The sequence below is a fragment of the Salmo trutta genome, chromosome 15 (genome assembly GCF_901001165.1).
Source record: "Salmo trutta chromosome 15, fSalTru1.1, whole genome shotgun sequence".
Taxonomy (NCBI): domain Eukaryota; kingdom Metazoa; phylum Chordata; class Actinopteri; order Salmoniformes; family Salmonidae; genus Salmo; species Salmo trutta.
In genome coordinates, this window is record NC_042971.1 from 40,132,346 (window position 1) to 40,152,259 (window position 19,914).

Sequence of the window (19,914 nt, forward strand, 5' to 3'; positions counted from 1 at the left end):
TTTGCCATTCAAGTGCATAAGCAACTAGGCAAGCCTCAGCAGGTCACACACCACTTTGCAATGAGCTGGAGTCAGTAGGCGTATCCATTTTGAAAATGTATACCTAATTGTTTAAAACCTGAATGTTTTACTGCATATAATGAGGCATGTCTTACCTTGCTTCAAAGTAGCTTAGCCAAAATCCAACCAAACGTGCAGGCAGTTATTTATAGACTTCCATATGCCATTGAAACCAGTAGCCTATTTCTCTCATCTTCTAGTTGATTTCAAATCCAATTTCTTTCATTGTCCAGTAGCCAAATGCACAATCCTAGTCATATTAGCAACTCATGCTAGTTCTTGCATCTTTTTTTTTTTTTACCTTTATTTAACTAGGCAAGTCGGTTAAGAACAAATTCTTATTTTCAATGACGGCCTAGGAACAGTGGGTTAACTGCCTTGTTCAGGGGCAGAACGACAGATTTGTACCTTGTCAGCTCAGGGATTTGATCTTGCAACCTTTCGGTTACTAGTCTAACGCTCTAACCACCTTTAGATCTCCCCTCTTTCAAAATTTGTAATGGATGTTTTAATCTGTCTCATGAAACCACTCAAATGTGCGGTGCGCTTTTGACAATGTTTTCCCGCTAATTGCATTAGGGAAACAACAGTCGCGTGTAGCCTACTGCCATGTGCGCATTTCTGCGCTTATAATGTGAAGAAATAATAGTTTACCAACATTTGAAACTAAACATTCTGATCTGTTGCATGATCCTCATTGCGTTTACATTTTTTTGACTGTTGCCTAGGCCTACAGGTTGTATGAATTTGGGATCTATCGTCCCACAACTTTCCCAGTGTGTGTTTAGAATAGGCTATTTCTTTCTTGCACAGAACAACAAGCTGACCAATAGAATTGGTCAACTTTTCTACTATAGGGCATAGTAGATTGGCATAGGCTAGTGATTTTGCTGTTCGGAAAAGTAAATATGGACATCTTCAAATTGTGCATTCGGTAAGGACGCCATTGCATCCTTGAGTTTTATGTTCTGTTAAGATTAATTACCATGAACTAAATGTGATTTCTGTCATTCTGAGCACTGTGGGTGGATACCCTAATCCGGTTATGCACCCAATGCATATGGGTCTGGTACATTTCTTAAATGTCTGTTAAATTAGAATGCTGCAGGTCAACTGTCCAGCACCACAACGGAAACCCTGGTGTGTGTGTGTGTGTGTGTGTAATACATGTTGCTGTGCATTATATCAGTTATAGTACTCTGTGTGTGTGGACCTATGTGCATGTGTTAGTTGTTTACCTTTTGCTATGACACTGGTATTTTACACTAATCCTTGTCCTGGATCTCAACCTGCTACATCACTCACTCTACAGATCTGGCGGGAGCTCTTCTCTCCTCTGCACGCGCTCAACTTTGGCATCGGGGGAGACACCACCTGTAATGTGCTGTGGAGGCTGCAGAATGGAGAACTGGATAACATTGGGCCTAAGGTGAGACTCAAACAGGTCAGCACAGGCTCTGAGAGAGGAAAGGGCACAGCACAGGTGGACAGTTGTGGTCCTGGAGTGCTTTTCATCCAGATCAGAACTAGGACATCTGATTAAACTAATCAATACCTCGTTGCTCCCCTCCAGGTGACAGTGGTGTGGGTAGGAACCAACAATCATGAGCATTCGGCAGAGCAAGTTGCAGGGGGAATCCTTGCCATTGCACAACTGCTCACCTCCCGTCTTCCTAAGACTAAGGTTGTTGTTCTGGTAAGTGAAAGTTTGTGTTATTTGTGTACAGTGGAGTGTACCATTATGCAATCTCATACAGGGTTTGCATTCAGAAAGTGTAATTGTCCCTTTGGTAATTTGGTTTGCTTTATCGCCTCAGTGTCAATACTGTACTATATGAGCCAGACCTGGGTTCCGATACTATTTCAAATATCTCAATTACTTTCACATACTGTACATACAAAGTAAGTATTCAGATATATTTTATTTAAATTACAAGTAGTTGAATATTTTAATGTATTTGGAAATACACTTTGAAAGTATTTTAAAATATGGAGTGATTTCATTGCCAACAGAGATTGTATTTGAATTCCATCATTTTGAATTTGTGTTAGGATATTGAATTGGGATGTAATATTTTTTTAATTGAATCGTTGATTTCATGATTTGAAACTGAATTGAGTGAATACAGTGTTTTACACATGCACATGGAGTAGCCAGCCAAATACAGTGCATTCAGAAAGTATTCAGACCCCTTGGCTTTTTCCACATTGTTACGTTACAGCCTTATTCTAAAATGTATTCATGTATTTTTTTCCTCATCAATCTACACACAATACCTGATACAAATGTATAAATACATTTTAAAAACTGAAATAGTACATTTATATAAGTATTCAGACCCTTTAACTCAGTACTTTGAAGCACCTTTGTCAGCGATTACAGCCGTGAGTATGACGCTACACGCTTGGCACACCTGTTTTTGGGGAGTTTCTCCCATTCTCTGCAGATCCTTTCAAGCTCTGTCAAGTTAGTTGGGGAGCATCGCTGCACAGCTATTTTCAGGTCTCTCCAGAGATGTTCGATCGGGTTCAAGTGGCTGGGCCACTCTAGAACATTCAGAGACTTGTCTCGAAGCCACTCCTGCGTTGTCTTGGCTGTGTGCTTAGGGTCGTTGTCCTGTTGGAAGGTGATTCTTTGCCTCAGTCTGAGGTCCTGAGCGCTCAGGTTCAGGTTTTCATCAAGGATCTCTCTGTACTTTGCTCCGTTCATCTATCCCTCGATCCTGACTAGTCTCCCAGTCCCTGCCACTGAAAAACATCCCCACAGCATGTTACTGCCACCACCATGCTTCACCTTAGGGATGGTGCCAGGTTTCCTCCAGACATGATGCTTGGCATTCAGACCAAAGAGTTCAATCCTGTCTATGAGCTCTACGGACAATTCCTTCTACGTCATGGCTTGGCTTTTGCTCTGACATGCACTGTCAACTGTGGGTCCTTATATAGACAGGTGTGTGCCTTTGCAAATCATGTCCAATCAATTGAATTTACCACAGGTGGACTCCAATCAAGTTGTAGAAACATCTCAATGATGATCAATGGAAACTGGATGCACCTGAGCTCAATTTTGAGTCTCATAGCAAAGGGTCTGAATTCTTATGTAAATAAGGTATATCTGTTTTTAATCTTGTATACATTTTCAAAAGTTTCTACAAACCTGTTTTCACTTCGTCATTATGGGGTATTGTGTGTAGATTGATGAGGGAAAACATTTATTTAATACATTTTAGGATAAGACTGTAACCTACCAAAATGTGGAAAAAGTCAAGGGGTCTGAATACTTTTCGGATGCACCGTAGAAAAAATAGTGAGTGAAGACATTTTTTGCCAACAATCTGTGTTTTGGTGGCCTTTGGCACATTCTAATGCCTTGATTCCGTTCAGAAATTATTATTGTGTTTACAGTTACTGAAAATGTATGAATTCAGTGTATTATTAGTCATTTTGGATATTGTCTAGGCAAAGACCTATATGATCATGAGAACATTAAACCTGTCTTCTCTTGAGATGAATGTATTTTCCTGCAAGATATGAATTGGCACCATGTCACGTTCACTATCTTCAAACTCCCGATCATAAATAAACCAAGGCGCATCGTGCATGGAATTCCACATCTTTTAATGAAGATGAAACTCACCAAAACAGAAGAAAAACGAAACGTGACGTTCTGGGCTGCTCACAGGCAGCTACACAAAAACAAGATCCCACAAACACAGGTGGGAAAAGGGCTGCCTAAGTATGATTCCCAATCAGAGACAACGCTAGACAGCTGCCTCTGATTAGGAACCATACTCGGCCAAAAACAAAGAAATAAACAACATAGAATGCCCACCCCACATCACACCCTGACCTAACCAAATAGAGAAATAAAACGGCTCTCTAAGGTCAGGGCGTGACACACCATTATGTTTGTTTTTTTAAATTATATATTTTATTAAAACAGAAAAATTAAGTAAATAGCTCAAATGATCTTGATATATAAATTAAAGATACAATTTTAAATCAAACTAGTTGTGTGATGGACACTTTTTTTCATATTATGAAATGAATGTATTTTCCTGCAAGATATGAATTGGCACCATGTCACGTTCACCAGATGTTCTGGGTCCATACATGTTAACCTAGAGCAGGGATGATTTAGCAATTGTATAACTAATGTAATGCCATTCTACTTATTTTGCTATGGGGCGGAAAGGAAAATGAGATGTTTTACAGTTATTTTATTTTAGTTCTACACATTTTGCCATAGGGTGGATGGATTTGCAGTTTTTAATATGATATACAATGGGGGAAAGAAGTATTTGATCCCTTGCTGATTTTGTACGTTTGCCCACTTACAAAGAAATGATCAGTCTATAATTTTAATGGTAGGTTTATTTGAACAGTGAGAGACAGAATAACAACAAAAAAATCTAGAAAACGCATGTCAAAAATTTTATAAAATGATTTGCATTTTAATGAGGGAAATAAGTATTTGACCCCTCTGCAAAACATGACTTAGTACTTGGTGGCAAAACCATTGTTGGCAATCACAGAGGTCAGACGTTTCTTGTAGTTGGCCACCAAGTTTGCACACATCTCAGGAGGGATTTTGTCCCACTCCTCTTTGCAGATCTTCTCCAAGTCATTAAGGTTTCGAGGCTGACGTTTGGCAACTCGAACCTTCAGCTCCCTCCACAGATTTTCTATGGGATTAAGGTCTGGAGACTGGCTAGGCCACTCCAGGACCTTAATGTGCTTCTTCTTGAGCCACTCCTTTGTGGCCTTGGCCGTGTGTTTTGGGTCATTGTCATGCTAGAATATCCATCCCCGACCCATTTTCAATGCCCTGGCTGAGGGAAGGATGTTCTCACCCAAGATTTGACGGTACATGGCCCCGTCCATCGTCCCTTTGATGCGGTGAAGTTGTCCTGTCCCCTAAGCAGAAAAACACCCCCAAAGCATAATGTTTCCACCTCCATGTTTGACGGTGGAGATGGTGTTCTTGGGGTCATAGGCAGCATTCCTCCTCCTCCAAACACGGCGAGTTGAGTTGATGCCAAAGAGCTCCATTTTGGTCTCATCTGACCACAACACTTTCACCAGTTGTCCTTGAATCATTCAGATGTTCATTGGCAAACATCAGACGGGCATGTATATGTATTCTTGAGCAGGGGGACCTTGCGGTCGCTGCAGGATTTCAGTCCTTCACGGTGTAGTGTGTTACCAATTGTTTTCTTGGTGACTATGGTCCCAGCTGCCTTGAGATCATTGACAAGATCCTCCCGTGTAGTTCTGGGCTGATTCCTCACCGTTCTCATGATCATTGCAACCCCACAAGGTGAGATCTTGCATGGAGCCCCAAATGCACCAAATGTTGTCACCTTCTCACCAAGCTGCTTGGTGATGGTCTTGTAGCCCATTCCAACCTTGTGTAGGTCTACAATCTTGTCCCTGACATCCTTGGAGACTTCTTTGGTCTTGGCCATGGTGGAGAGTTTGGAATCTGATTGATTGACTGCTTCTGTGGACAGGTGTCTTTTTTACAGGTAACAAGCTGTGGTTAGGAGCACTCCCTTTAAGAGTGTGCTCCTAACCTCAGCTCGTTACCTGTATAAAAGACTCCTGGGAGCCAGAAATCTTTCTGATTGAGAGGGGGTCAAATACTTATTTCCCTCATTAAAATGCAAATCAATTTATAACATTTTTGACATGCGTTTTTCTGGATATTTTTGTTGTTATTCTGTCTCTCACTGTTCAAATAAACCTACCATTAAAATTATAATACTTTTTTTAAAAAATACTTTTTCCCCCCACTGTATGACTGAGACTAACAAACAAAATCAATGGGGGCCCCACTGCTGGTAATTTGACCATGATAACAAGTTTAGATATTTGGCTGCTAAACTAATTTAGCAATCTAAAAAATGGAGGGGAATTGATCTGTGGCCCTTCAAAGGGGTGTGGACTGCCAGTTGCCCATCCCTGCCGTGGAGTCTAAGGGCCCGGGGCTGGGTTTCTACGAAGCTAAGATATGGAGTTGTTTTAACATGGTCATACCAAGGATCATTTAGCTATTTGATTTTGACCCCTGTATTTATTTAACCATTTGTATGCTTCTTAAATTATAGATCATTGTCCATCCAAATACCAAGGTATTTGTATGCAGGGACATGTTCTATTACAGAACCATTCAAGGAGTGAAGATGTAACCCAACTGAGATACTTTTATGAGACTTTGACAGTTTCTTCAACACAATACCATGATCAATATGTATGATAGGCCTTAGACAGATCTATAAACAAAGCAGCACAACTCATTTTAGCATTCAATGCATTGACAAGGTCATTCACAACTAATGTGGTGGCTGTAATAGTGCTATTCCATGGTTTAAACCCTGATTGGTTTACATTTAAAATACATTTCTCAGTCACAAAGCTGCACATTTACCAACGACTCAAGAATCTTCGCTAGACAAGAAAGCCTAGAAATTGTTCGGTAATTGTCAAGATGATTACTATCACCACCCTTATGGAGTGGCAACACATAGGCAGATTACCATACTTTAGTCTTCAGGAATTATTCCTGAGGCAGCAATGAAGGTTGCTGCACATTTTAGCAGACCAGGTTCCAAATGATCGGCCCCTTTTAGATGTATTAATGTCTAATACTAGCAAGGCATCAAGGACTTCCTTAACAGAGAATTGTCTGAAAGAATACCCCAGATCAACATTTACAGTATCAATCAACAAATTATCTCCATTAATATGCAAACTACACTTAATGTGAGTTGGCTTAGAAACTGAGTAAAAAATATAGCCCACAGAAATAAAATGGTGATTAAATGCATTAATTACATCAATTTTATCAGTAATGGTGCTAGACCCACTCCAATTCGCATACCTCCCCAACATATCCACAGATGACGCAATCTCTATTGCACTCCACACTGCCCTTTCCCACCTGGACAAAAGGAACACCTACGTGAGAATTCTGTTCATTGACTAGAGCTCAGCGTTCAACACCATAGTGTCCTCAAAGCTCATCACTCAGCTAAGGTCCCTGGGACTAAACACCTCCCTCTGCAACTGGATCCTGGACTTCCTTACGAGCTACCCCCAGGTGGTAATGGTAGGCAACAACACATCTGCCACACTGATCCTCAACACAGGGGCCCTCAGGGGTGCGTGCTTAGTCCCCTCCTGTACTCCCTGTTCACCCACGACTGCATGGCCAAACACGACTCCAACACCATCATTAAGTTTGCAACGGTGGTAGGCCTGATCACCGACAACGATGAGACCGCCTATAGGAAGGAGGTCAGAGACCTAGCAGTGTGGTGCCAGGACAACAACCTCTCCCTCATCAAGACAAAGGAGATGATCGTGGACTACAGGAAAAGGAGGGCCAAGCACGCCCATATTCTCCTCGACGGGGGTGTAGTGAAGCAGGTTGAGAGCTTCAAGTTCCTTGGTATCCACATCACCAACAAACTATCATGGTCCAAACACACCAAGACAGTCGTGAAGAGGGCACGACAACACCTATTCCCCCCCAGGAGACTAAAAAGATTTGGCATGGGTCTTTAGATCCTCAAAAAGTTATACAGCTGCACCATCGAGAGCAACTGATTCAAAGGGGTTGGGTTAAATGGAAGACACATTTCAGTTGATTGAATTCAGTTGTACAACTGACTAGGTATCCCCCTTTTCCTTTCCTGACTAGTTGCATCATCGCCTGGTATGGCAACTGCTCGGCATTCGACCGCAAGGCGTTACAGAGGGTAGTGCGTATGGCCCTGTACATCACTGGGGCCAAGCTTCCTGGACTTCAATACCAGGTGGTGTCAGAGGAAGGCCATCCTAATTATAGACTGTTCTCTCTGCTACCGCACGGCAAGCAGTACCGGAACTCCAAGTCTAGGTCCAAAAGGCTCCTTAACAGCTTCTAACCCCAAGCCATAAGACTGCTGAACAGCTAATCAAATGGCTACCCGGACTATTTGCATTGACCTGCCCTCGCCCACTTTTTTTTTACGCTGCTGCTACTCGCTGTTTATTATTTATGCATAGTCACTTTACCCCAACCTTCAGTATCAATGAAAAGTTTCGACACTGTCACGACTTCCACCGAAGGTGGTTCCTCTCCTTGTTAGGGCGGTGCTCGGCGGTCGGCGTCGCCAGCCTACTAGCCATCACCGATCCATTTTTCTTTTTCTGTTTGTTTTGTCTTTGGTTCATTCACACCTGGTTTTCATTTGCTTTAATTTCTGTGTGTATATTTACCCGTTTCCCACTTAGGTTTGTGCGGGATTATTTTCATGTAGCTCGTTGAGGTTTTCCTCAGTTTATTCACGTGTGTACAGTGTTTGTAGGATATGTAAGGAGCGTTGTTTTTTCCTCCTTCAGTGAATGAATGTTTGTTCCTATGTCTTGGGCGTTTATTGGTATTGTACCTGACTCATTTTTGGACTTGCCTATTAAAGACGCTACTTTGACATCTCTGCTCTCCTGCGCTTGACTACCTTAACTACCTCAAGTACAAAGTTGCTAAAGACACACCAACTCATTCCAGGGTTTTTATTAATTTTACTGTTTTGTACATTGTAGAATAATAGTGAAGACATCAAAACTAAAAATGGAACACACGGAATCATGTAGTAACACATGGAATCATGTAGTAACGACAACAGTGTTAAACCATTTTAAAATATATTTTATATTTGGGATTCTTCAAGTAGCCACCATTTGCTTTGATGACAGCTTTGCACACTCATGGCATTCTCTCAACCAGCTTCACGAGGTAGTCACCTGGAATGCATTTCAATTACCAGGTGTGCCTTGTTAAGTTGTTGTTGTTGTTCATTTGTGGAATTTCTTTCCTTCTTAATGCGTTTGAGCCAATCAGTTGTGTTGTGACAAGGTAGCGGTGGTATACAGAAGATAGCCCTGTTGGGTAAAAGACCAAGTCCATATTATGGCAAGAACAGCTCAACTAAGCAAAGAGAAATGACAGTCCATCATTACTTTTTAAGAAATGAAGGTCAGTCAATACGGAAAATGTCAAGAACTTTGAACGATTCTTCAAGTGCAGAAACCATCAAGCGTTATGATGAAACTGGCTCTCATGAGGACCGCCACAGGAAAAGAAGACACAGAGTTACCTCTGCTGCAGAGGATAAGTTCATTAGAGTTACCAGCCTCAGAAATTTAAGCCCAAATAATGCTTCACAGAGTTCAAGTAACAGACACATCTCAACGTCAACTGTTCAGAGGAGACTGTGTGAATCAGGCCTTCATGGTAGAATTGCTGCAAAGAAACCACTACTAAAGGACACCAATAAGGGCCAAGAAACACATGCAATGGACATTAGACCGGAGTCCAAATTTGAGATTTTTGGTTCCAACCGTGTCTTTGTGTAGGTGAATGGATGATCCCTGCATCTGTGGTTCCCACCATGAAGCATGGAGGAGGAGTGATGGTGCGGGGGGGCTTTGCTGATGACACTGTCAGTGATTTATTTAGTATTCAAGGCACTCTTAACCAGCATGGCTACCACAGAATTCTGCCGCAATAAGCTATCCCATCTGGTTTGTGCTTAGTCCCACTATCATTTGTTTTTCAACACACCTCCAGGCTGTGTAAGGGATATTTGACCAAGAAGGAAGTGATGGAGTGCTGCGTCAGATGACCTGGCCTCCACAGTCACCTGACCTCAACCCAATTGAGATGGTTTGGGATAAGTTGGACCGCAGAGTCAAGGAAAAGCAGCCAACAAGTGGTCAGCATATGTGGGAACTCCTTCAAGACTGTTGGAAAAGCATTCCAGGTGAAGTTGGTTGAGAGAATGCCAAGAGTGTGCAAAGCTGTCATCAAGAATATAAAATGTATTTTGATTTAACAATTGTTTGGTTACTACATGATTCCATATCTGTTATTTCATAGTTAGAAAAACCCTTGAATGAGTAGGTGTCCAAACTTTTGACTGGTACTGTACATGTACATATTACCTCAATTACCTCGACTAACCTGTACCCCTGCACATCGACTCAGTACCTTTTATCCCCTGGATATATTGCCTCGTTATTGTTATTTTATTGTGTAACTTTTTTGAAACTTTTAGTTTATTTAGTAAATATAAACTCTTATTTTTCTTAACTGCATTGTTGGTTAAGGGCTTGTAAGTAAGCATTTAACTTGTAAGGTTGTATTTGGCGCATGTGACATAACATTTGATTTGATTTGAGAGATTAATTTGATGGGGAAGAGAAGAAGAGCTACAACCCTTTAGAGATGAATGCTTTTCCAGGACTTGGCCAGATTCCCTGCACAATCAGTGCGTTAACAAAATAATCTGATTTTGCTTTTCTAACTAGTTTTACACAGATTTCTCAATCTCCTAAATGATTGCCAATCTGGGCTTGAGTCTGTAAAGCTAGTTTTGGCCCAGACAGTATCTCTATTATGAATGTAGAACTTTGTCTAGCTCCAGTGTTTAAGGGAATATGCTTATCGACAATAAACATTTTGTTGAACCTTTATTTAACTAGGCAAGTCAGTTAAGAACAAATTCTTATTTACAATGACAGCCTAACGGGGAACAGTGGGTTAACTGCCTTGTTCAGGGGCAGCACGACAGATTTTTACCTTGTCAGCTCGGGGATTTGATCCAGCAACCTTTCAGTTACACGCCCAGTGCTCTAACCACTAGGCTACCTGCCGACCAAAATATTCAAGACATTTTGAGAAGTTTTTTAGATCCAGCTCTGGATCATGAATAGATGAGATACAGTCAATGTCACTACATTTGAAGATCATGTAAAAAGGCCTGTTCATTGACATTTTTTAAATTCCTCTTTCTGATAAAACATGTTTGGATCTAGGTATTCGCACATCCCTGATACATACAATTATTAATTAACTGGGTCAGATTTAATTTAACACAAAAATCCTATAAACAATCAGAGTCAAGGTTTCCACAGGCAAAGTCCCAACGATTAACACTTCAGAGACTGAAAAGGAGTCCATTAGGTCAGTGAGTTCTATTAGCACACATTTCTTAGCAGAGGGTGGATGGTAAACTCCCATGATTGTTATTGTAGAGTTACTTCCTAATTGGAGACTTAAGGCCAAACATTCTAATTGCTTTGGGATGGTGACAGACTTTAACATTGAACAGAAAGGTGATATTTTACATACATGTCTACACTGCCCCCTTTACCCTTTCTATCTGCCATACATACTCTGTAACCATCAATAGCAATCTCAGAATCCATTTCTTTCTAAGTTACCCATGTTTCTGACAATATTTTTTTTTCTTCTGGATTAGTGTGAAAGGCCCAGATCGTAATATTTTCTATTTTAGACAATAGGCTACGTATGTTTAAGTGCATAATTTTCTAACTTTTACGGTCTTTGTATTCCAGTGGTTTATCAATACAAGCCAGGTCATTACATATTGGATTTGTGGTTTCAGACCTAACAGAAGATTTAAAGGAAATGGGCACAAGATTGCTATATACAACACCTCTATGCTTGTGAGCACATGCAGTATGATAGCTAGATACAAGCCTGTTGATAGCATCGGAGGGGCTAATAGTGGTCTCCCTATTGTAGCTAACAGAACTATTTGTGGAATTTAGGTCAACAATCAAAAGATAACTGTCATCTAACCTATTGACAAAACCAGTAGTTTCAACATTGGAACTTACAGCCATTGCAGGGAGGTAAATTAACAGGCACAGGATAACTATTTACAACACACTCATCAGTATTGAGAACAGAAGCCAGCACCCCAGAGTCGCCTCTTTACTGTTGACGTTGAGACTGGTGTTTTGCGGGTACAATTTAATGAAGCTGCCAGTTGAGGACTTGTGAGGCGTCTGTTTCTCAAACTACTGTAGACACTAATGTGCTTGCTCAGTTGTGCACTGGGGCTTCCCACTCCTCTTTCTATTCTGGTTAGAGGCAGTTTGCGCTGTTCTTTGAAGGGAGTAGTACACAGCGTTGTATGAGATCTTCAGTTTCTTGGCAATTTCTCGCATGGAATAGCCTTCATTTCTCAGAACAAGAATAGACCGACGAGTTTCAGAAGAAAGTCCTTTCTTTCTGGCCATTTTGAGCCTGTAAACGAACCCACAAATGCTGATGCTCCAGATACTCAACTAGTCTAAAGAAGCACAACAGTTTTCAGCTGTGCTAACATAATTGCAAAAGGGTTTATTAATGATCAATTAGCCTTTTAAAATGATAAACTTGGATTAGCTAACACAACGTGCCATTAGAACACAGGAGTGATGGTTGATGATAATGGGCCTCTGTATGCCTATGTAGATATTCCATAAAAAATCTGTTGTTTCCAGCTACAATAGTCATTTACAACATTAACAGTGTCTACACTGTATTTCTGATCAATTTGATGTTATTTTAATGGATGAAAAAATCTTTCAAAAACAAGGACATTTCTAAGTGACCCCAAACTTTTGAACGGTAGTGTACATGGAAAAAGAGTAAAAAAATAAATCAAAAGGAAGTATGTTTTGAAGTGTCTCCTCAACTCCTAAACGTACTCACTGTCAACTGTGTTTATTTTCAGCAAACTTAACATGTGTAAATATTTGTATGAACATAACACGATTCAACAACTGAGACATAAACTGAACAAGTTCCACAGACATGTGACTAACAGAAATTGAATAATGTGTCCCTGAACAAAGGGGGGGGGGTCAAAAGTAACAGTCAGTATCTGGTTTGGCCACCAGCTGCATTAAGTACTACAGTGCATCTCCTCATGGACTGCACCAGATTTGCCAGTTCTTGCTGTGAGATGTTACCCCACTCTTCCACCAAGGCACTTGCAAGTTCCCGGATATTTCTGGGGGGAATGGCCCTAGCCCTCACATCCAACAGGTCCCAGACGTGCTCAATGGGATTGAGATCCGGGCTCTTCGCTGGCCATGGAAGAACACTGACATTCCTGTCTTGCAGGAAATCACGCACAAAACGGGCAGTATGGCTGGTGGCATTGTCATGCTGGAGGGTCATGTCAGGATGAGCCTGCAGGAAGGGTACCACATGAGGGAGGAGGATGTATTCCCTGTAACGCACAGTGTTGAGATTGCCTGCAATGACAACAAGCTCAGTCCGATGATGCTGTGACACACCGCCCCAGACCATGACGGGACCCTCCACCTCCAAATCGATCCCGTTCCAGAGTACAGGCCTCGGTGTAACGCTCATTCCTTCGACGATGAACGCAAATCCGACCATCACCCCTGGTGAGACAAAACTGCGACTCGTCAGTGAAGGGCACTTTTTGCCAGTCCTGTCTGGTCCAGCGACGGTGGGTTTGTGCCCACCGTGATGTCTGGTGAGGACCTGCCTTACAACAGGCCTACAAGCCTTAGTCCAGCCTCTCTCAGCCTATTGCGGACAGTCTGAGCACTGATGGAGGGATTGTGCTTTCCTGGTGTAACTCGGGCAGTTGTTGTTGCCATCCTGTACCTGTCCCGCAGGTGTGATGTTCGGATGTACCGATCCTGTGCAGGTGTTGTTACACGTGGTCTGCCACTGTAGCGCTGTCTCCCTGTAGCGCTGTCTTAGGCGTCTCACAGTACGGACATTGCAATTTATTGCCCTGGCCACATCTGCAATCCTCATGCCTCCTTGCAGCATGCCAAAGGCACGTTCACGCAGATGAGCAAGGACCCTGGGCATCTTTCTTTTGGTGTTTTTCAGAGTCAGTAGAAAGGCTTCTTTTAGTGTCCTAAGTTTTCATAACTGTGACCTTTAATTGCCTAATAATCGATGAATAGGGTCCTGCAAGCTGTTAGTATCTTAACGACCATTCCACAGGTGCATGTTCATTAATTGTTTATGGTTCATTGAACAAGCCCTTTACAATGAAGATCTGTGAAGTTTTATTTGGATTTTTACAAATTATCCTGAAAAGGTACATTTCTTTTTTTGCTGAGTTTATATCTGAGAGATATGAGATTTTTTTTATAGTGGAATTACGCGTCTACCTTGACGTGGAAATGCTCGATTCACTTACATACATTTTTCGTCCAGATACCGGGTTACCTTCAGACGAGTCCTGTGACACTTGTGGGTGTCGTAGAGTAAAACAAAGAATACAATCGTGTTCGTGGGAGTCATATTAGTGTGTAGCCCAACCATTTGGACGCTACAGAGAGATATTGGCACAACAGCGTTAGACTTCTGATGCGAGTCCCATGATGGTTTTGTGAGTATAGCTCAGTAGGCTACTGACGAGTCACTCACTTTGACATGACTGTCAGGCAAGTCTTAATGGACTAAATACTTAAAATATAATTGAGGTCTTTAGTTTACTTGTCCCAATGCGATACCATGGATATATAACTACATTAAATGATTTCTGAATGGCAAGGATATATGAGATTAACTTTATTCAGTCAGTTCAACACCTTTTATAAACTAGTCAAGCTTGCTGTTTGTCAATCAAAGCACAGTAGCGGCCCTGCTACGCTACAGCCATCATTCATCCGGCGTTGCCATCAGACGTCAGCCGTTGAGGGAATGCTTCCTTTGAAATCAATGAAAGATACTGCCCGTGTTGCGCCCGCGTTGCATCACGTTCGACATCCAAGCTCAAGAATTGGTTGAAGTAAAGAATCTACTAGCTAGCAGAAACTCCAGCTAGCTACATTGTAAACATAGTCAATGTAAACAAAACAAAAGCAACGTGTAATTAGATTTAAGAGTACTTCCAAAAAACTGGATCAAAGCTGTTGTACATATGCATAATCGATGAATATGGTTCAGTAGGGAAAAATAGAGTAAAGATGCTCTTCCACTGTGCTCTGTTTTGCAGGTAGAATGTCATATTAACACACTGTTGACAAAGCAACACTTATAGTGGAGCTGAAGTGTAAGCCTATGCGCCACCACTCCGTGGCTACATATGAAACACGCAAAAAAAAATATGTATGTGCAAGAAAACAATCGGCTAGGTGGATTTCAACTCATCGTTATCACATTATATGGGACTTGCAAATTGACTCACAGGGACAATGAAGGAGCATCATGCTGTCTCCCTCCATTTGGGCTCCCGAGTGGCACTGCATCTCAATGCAAGATGCGTCACCACAGACCCTGGTTCGATTCCAGTCTGTATCACAACTGGCCATGATTGGGAGTCCCATTGACTTACGCACAATTGGCCCAGCGTCGTCCGGGTTAGGGTTTGGCCGGGGTGGGCTGTCATTGTAAATAAGAATTTGTTCTTAAAACTGATTTTTTTGAATTTCTGCCTAAATGACATACCCAAATCTAACTGCCTGTAGCTCAGGCCCTGAAGCAAGCATATGCATATTCTTCGTACCGTTCTAAAGGAAACATTTGAAGTTTGTGGAAATGTGAATTGAATGTAGGAGAATATTACACAATAGATCTGGTAGAAGAAAATACAAAGAAAAAAACAACCAGTGTTTTTCTACCACCATCTCTGAAATGCAAGCGAAAGGTCATAGTTATAGCCAACACTAATTCCGATAGTGTCCACAAGATGGCAGCAGTGTATGTGCAAAGTTTCAGATGGATAACTTGGAGTATGACTGATCCTCAAGCCTTTTAGTGTGAAGTCCCCAAGTACATTTGGGCAAATCGTGAAGGAGACATTCGCATTCATATTCAATTTTTCTGCAAGAATATTGTCAAATCTGTATACTTGGACTTTGATTTAGCTTTCCAAGTATTAGTAGCCATATTATAGAAGTTCAACATTTGCAAAACAACCAGTTTTCATAACTTCATAACTCTGAATATCCTTATAAGTTTTGTCCAAAATGAAAAGGCATGCTGTCATACAAGGCTAGAAGCTACATTTTACGACATATACATGGTTTTACTCCCATAAAGCCCAGCTCATTGGCTATCTAGCTAGCTTTGTTTGACTCCGATTGGTGCTTATTTGACAAAGACACAGTCGTTCAAGTGATGGCCGCCCGTGTCATCGGCGTGCCATGAAGGCGTCGCTCTCTGACCAAATATGGTGTTCTGTAGGATATACTACACCCCTAATGAAATAGTGAAGTCACGTTACCTTCTAGGATCTCTGAGGAATAGATACGAACGTGATTTGACTCGTTGAAACAACGTTTAGGGTGAGATTTTCAGATTCCTTTCTTTGCTAATTGAACGAGTGGAAATACAAAATCGATCGTGCGTGATATATGGACCTTTTTAGAATATGAAGAAGGATTTTATCTAACAAAACGACACTTCATGTTATCTCTGGGACCCTTTGGATGATAAATCAGAGCAAGATTCCAGAATGAAAGTACACATTTCACCTTCGGAGGTGAATTTATCAAACCTATCACGGTGAAAAAACGATTTTGTTGTTAGGAGCTCTCCTCAAACAATAGCATGGCATTGTTTCGCAGTAATAGCTGTAAATTGGACAGTGTAGTTATATTAACAAGAATTTAAGCTTTCAGCCGATGTAAGACACTTCTATGTACCGACATTTGTTGTTACTCTAAAATCTGCGATCTTGACATAACTCGCTGAAAGATTTACAACTGTCCCGACAACGGGACGCCGATCCTTACGTTTTTTTAACTGACTTGTCTAGTTAAATATAGGTTAAATAAAATGTAAATAAATAAAAAATATGAATGTTTGCTGTAGGTTATTGAGGCAATACAAACATAATGTGACTAAAATGAAAGGGTATTTAGTTGACTAAAATGGCCCACAGTTTTCCTAATTTCGACAATAACTAGACTAAATCCTTATTCAAATGGTAAAAATGTGACTAAGATTTAATGATATTTTTGCCAAAATGACTAAGACTAGACTAAATCAACAAAAAAAACAGTGCCAAAATTAACACTGATCTGAATGCATCTGAGAAGTTGAATATATTAAACTTTGATCAACTTGAAATTATAGTTTGTTAACTTGATACACAGACAATGAATGCAATATATACCATATTGAAACAGAATATTTTAATATTGAATTACATTTATTTTGAATTTTAAAATTGAATGCAATATTCAATCAATTCAGTTTCAAATAATGAAAAAGTTCAATTTATTAATTCAATGATTCAATTTGTGCATTACAAATTCAAAAATATTAAATAAAAATGCAATATCCTAATACAACTTCAGAATGATGGAATTCAAATACAATTTCAAGTAAAAGTACTTTTTTTTATTGTGTTTTTAAAAATACTCAAATACACAGAGAATATTTTTTTAGTTTTTTTAAATAACAGTTACTTAAATACACGTGTATTTGAACCCAGGTCTGATATGATCATGTATATGAGGATGCATGCATTTACAGATGTGTCCTTAGCTCCCAGTAGTAACTAACCCCTCCTGTCTGTCCGTTTCAGGGTCTGTTGGCACGGGGCGAGTGGCCCAACCCGCTGCGGGAGAAGAACGTGGCGGTGAACAGCTTCCTGCGTTCCTGGCTGCCACGGCTGGGCCAGACCCAGTTCCTGGATGTGGGGGCGGGCTTCGTGCACTCTGACGGGACCATCTCCACCCGGGACATGTTTGACTTCCTGCACCTGACAGCGTCGGGCTACCGGGCCATCGCCAAGCCCCTCATTGACCTGCTGCTGCAGATACTGGAGGAGACGCCTGAGGAGAAGAGGGCCTCGCTGGTCTGAGGGCCATGACCCAGGGGCCACACACCCACACAGCCAGGGGCATGCCTCACTCATTCACTCTGCTGGGGAGTAGCTGGAATTTGCCTAAAACCACTCATCCAGGATCTGGTCCTAGATCTGTCCTAGATCTGATCTGTTCCTAGATCTGATCTGGTCCTAGATATATCCTAGATCTGATTTGGTCCTAGGTCTGTTGTTAGGGGCAAGATCTGTGGCAACTTCTACCTCTACAGGGAACGGGGGAGGGGGGGGTAGTCAGGGGTGAGGCATGCTCCTGTCTATTGAGATGGGGTCAGATCAAGATGTTACTTGCTGGGCCAAGCAGAGAGAATGGGCACTCATATGAGTGGAACTGGAACTGCAGGAGAGGAGGGGGAGTGCATGGGTTCATGTGCATGTGTGCAGGGAGACAGAGTTGACGGTGTGGAGAAGTGAAAGAGAGAGAGACAACAATACTTCCAGAGACATCGTACACGCTGTAGCAGCAACAGAGGATAGAGAGAGATCGGACACCTGCACAAGCTGTATAGAGAGGCTAATGGTAAACATGCATAGACTCTGAGAGAAGAGAGACACACACACACACAGACACTGTAGTAGACTCTAAAATGTCAGCTTTGCCAATTGAAATGTAAATTAGCTTCCTACTTGGGCACAGCTTAACAGCACAGTAATAAACACTCCTATACGTTCCCTCTCAGAAATCCGTTTGAGTTGGCTCCATATGCCCTAGTCTAAACCAACAGCTCTTTAAAAGCTCTAAACCGCCATCCGAGTACCAACTGTAATCTTCTCTCCTCCCTCCCTCACTCTGTGTCGTGGGAGGATAGTCCAGCTATCCTCCCATACCTGCCTTCTGCCACCCACACACACACACACACACACACACATCGGCTCTCTCTCCCTTTCTTACACATAGGAAACTACACTCTCTCCTACAGACTCCAATACCTGCTTACTCTGTCTCTCGCCTACTCTTCATTTCTGTCCCTATTTTGTCTCGTTGTGTGTAGTATACAGAACTCCGACCCATCCCTGTCCACACTACCACCTGCCTCCTAACATATGACATTGTCGCAGGACGTCTTAAACAGTAGCATCATGATAAAGCTACTGACATAGAATTACATAGATTTAATAGTCTACTACTACACTAAAACCCAACCACAGGTCACAACCCTGTTTTGTCTCTTCCTGGTGCAGTTGAACTGAAGTGGTTTCTGAGGTCCTCTTGCTCTCATGTTACTAGCTACCATCTTTAAGGAAATGTAGCTTTTTTTTTACATCCAAATCTCTGTTTTGATGTAAATGGCAAATTTATAGAAGGGTTCAAACCCTTTTTTTTTTCTTTTTTTTTTTTTTTGCGATTTCACTTGATTTTGAGAAACTTACCCCAGCCATAATTTCCTCGTCCTCGTTGTGCAGTACTGGAGCTCTGAACAAATGCTCCAAAAACACCCAAATACGTCCTTTTATAAACGGAAACGCTCTCAGTATAGTGATGCAGGTCTTTTGAACTTTATGTGCAACTTTATATTCCATTTTGTGCAACTCAAGCCGTCAAGCCCCTATCCAGCTGTTTCATTCTCCATGTAGCCTGCTGCTAGAATGGGCGGAGAGATATCACTCGAGTTGTCTGTTTCATGTGTACAACATCTAAAGACCTGCATCACTATACTGGGAGCTTTTCTGTTTCTTAAAGGATGTATTTGGGTGTTTTTGGAGCCTTTGTTCATGTTTTTTTGGAGCCCCCGTAATGTACAACGAGGATAAGGAAGTGAATCGCTGGTTGGGGTAAGTTTCTCAAAAACAAGTGAAATCACCAAGTGTCTGGACATGCCATATACATTAAAAAAAAATGATTTGGTTGTAAAAAGCTAAATTGTCCTTTAAGCTCTACACGTATTCTTCTTGTGCTGTGTGTGTGTGCGCGCGTGCGTGTGTGTGTGTGTGTGAACCTTCAACACTGGCTTGGGTGAGAAGTGTGTACAGTATGTGTCGCTTATGGTTGTATGACTGTTTAGAAGTGACCCATTTGTATATAATACATATATGTGAAGCTTGGATAGATGGCCTTGTATTGCGGATGTGGTAGTGTTTGTAAGATAATTAACGTTAGTGAGTATCTGTATTTGGTGCAAACTGCGCTATATTTGGCTTATTCTCACATGCTTAAGTGTTCCAATAAAGGACCATGAATGTA

The 19,914-nt window shown here is 41.4% G+C and overlaps 1 protein-coding gene across 3 annotated transcripts in view; it reads left to right on the forward strand.

Moving 5' to 3' along the window:
- Nucleotides 1-19,914, forward strand: part of LOC115149021 (platelet-activating factor acetylhydrolase IB subunit beta) — a 35,290-nt gene extending 15,376 nt beyond the window's left edge. For all 3 annotated transcript variants that reach the window (XM_029691477.1, XM_029691475.1, XM_029691476.1), the window contains 3 exons: nt 1,373-1,489; nt 1,634-1,756; nt 17,433-19,914. In XM_029691477.1, coding sequence (XP_029547337.1) covers nt 1,373-1,489; nt 1,634-1,756; nt 17,433-17,711 — 519 coding nt within the window. In that variant the 3' untranslated portion in view covers nt 17,712-19,914. The remainder of the gene's footprint in view (nt 1-1,372; nt 1,490-1,633; nt 1,757-17,432) is intronic.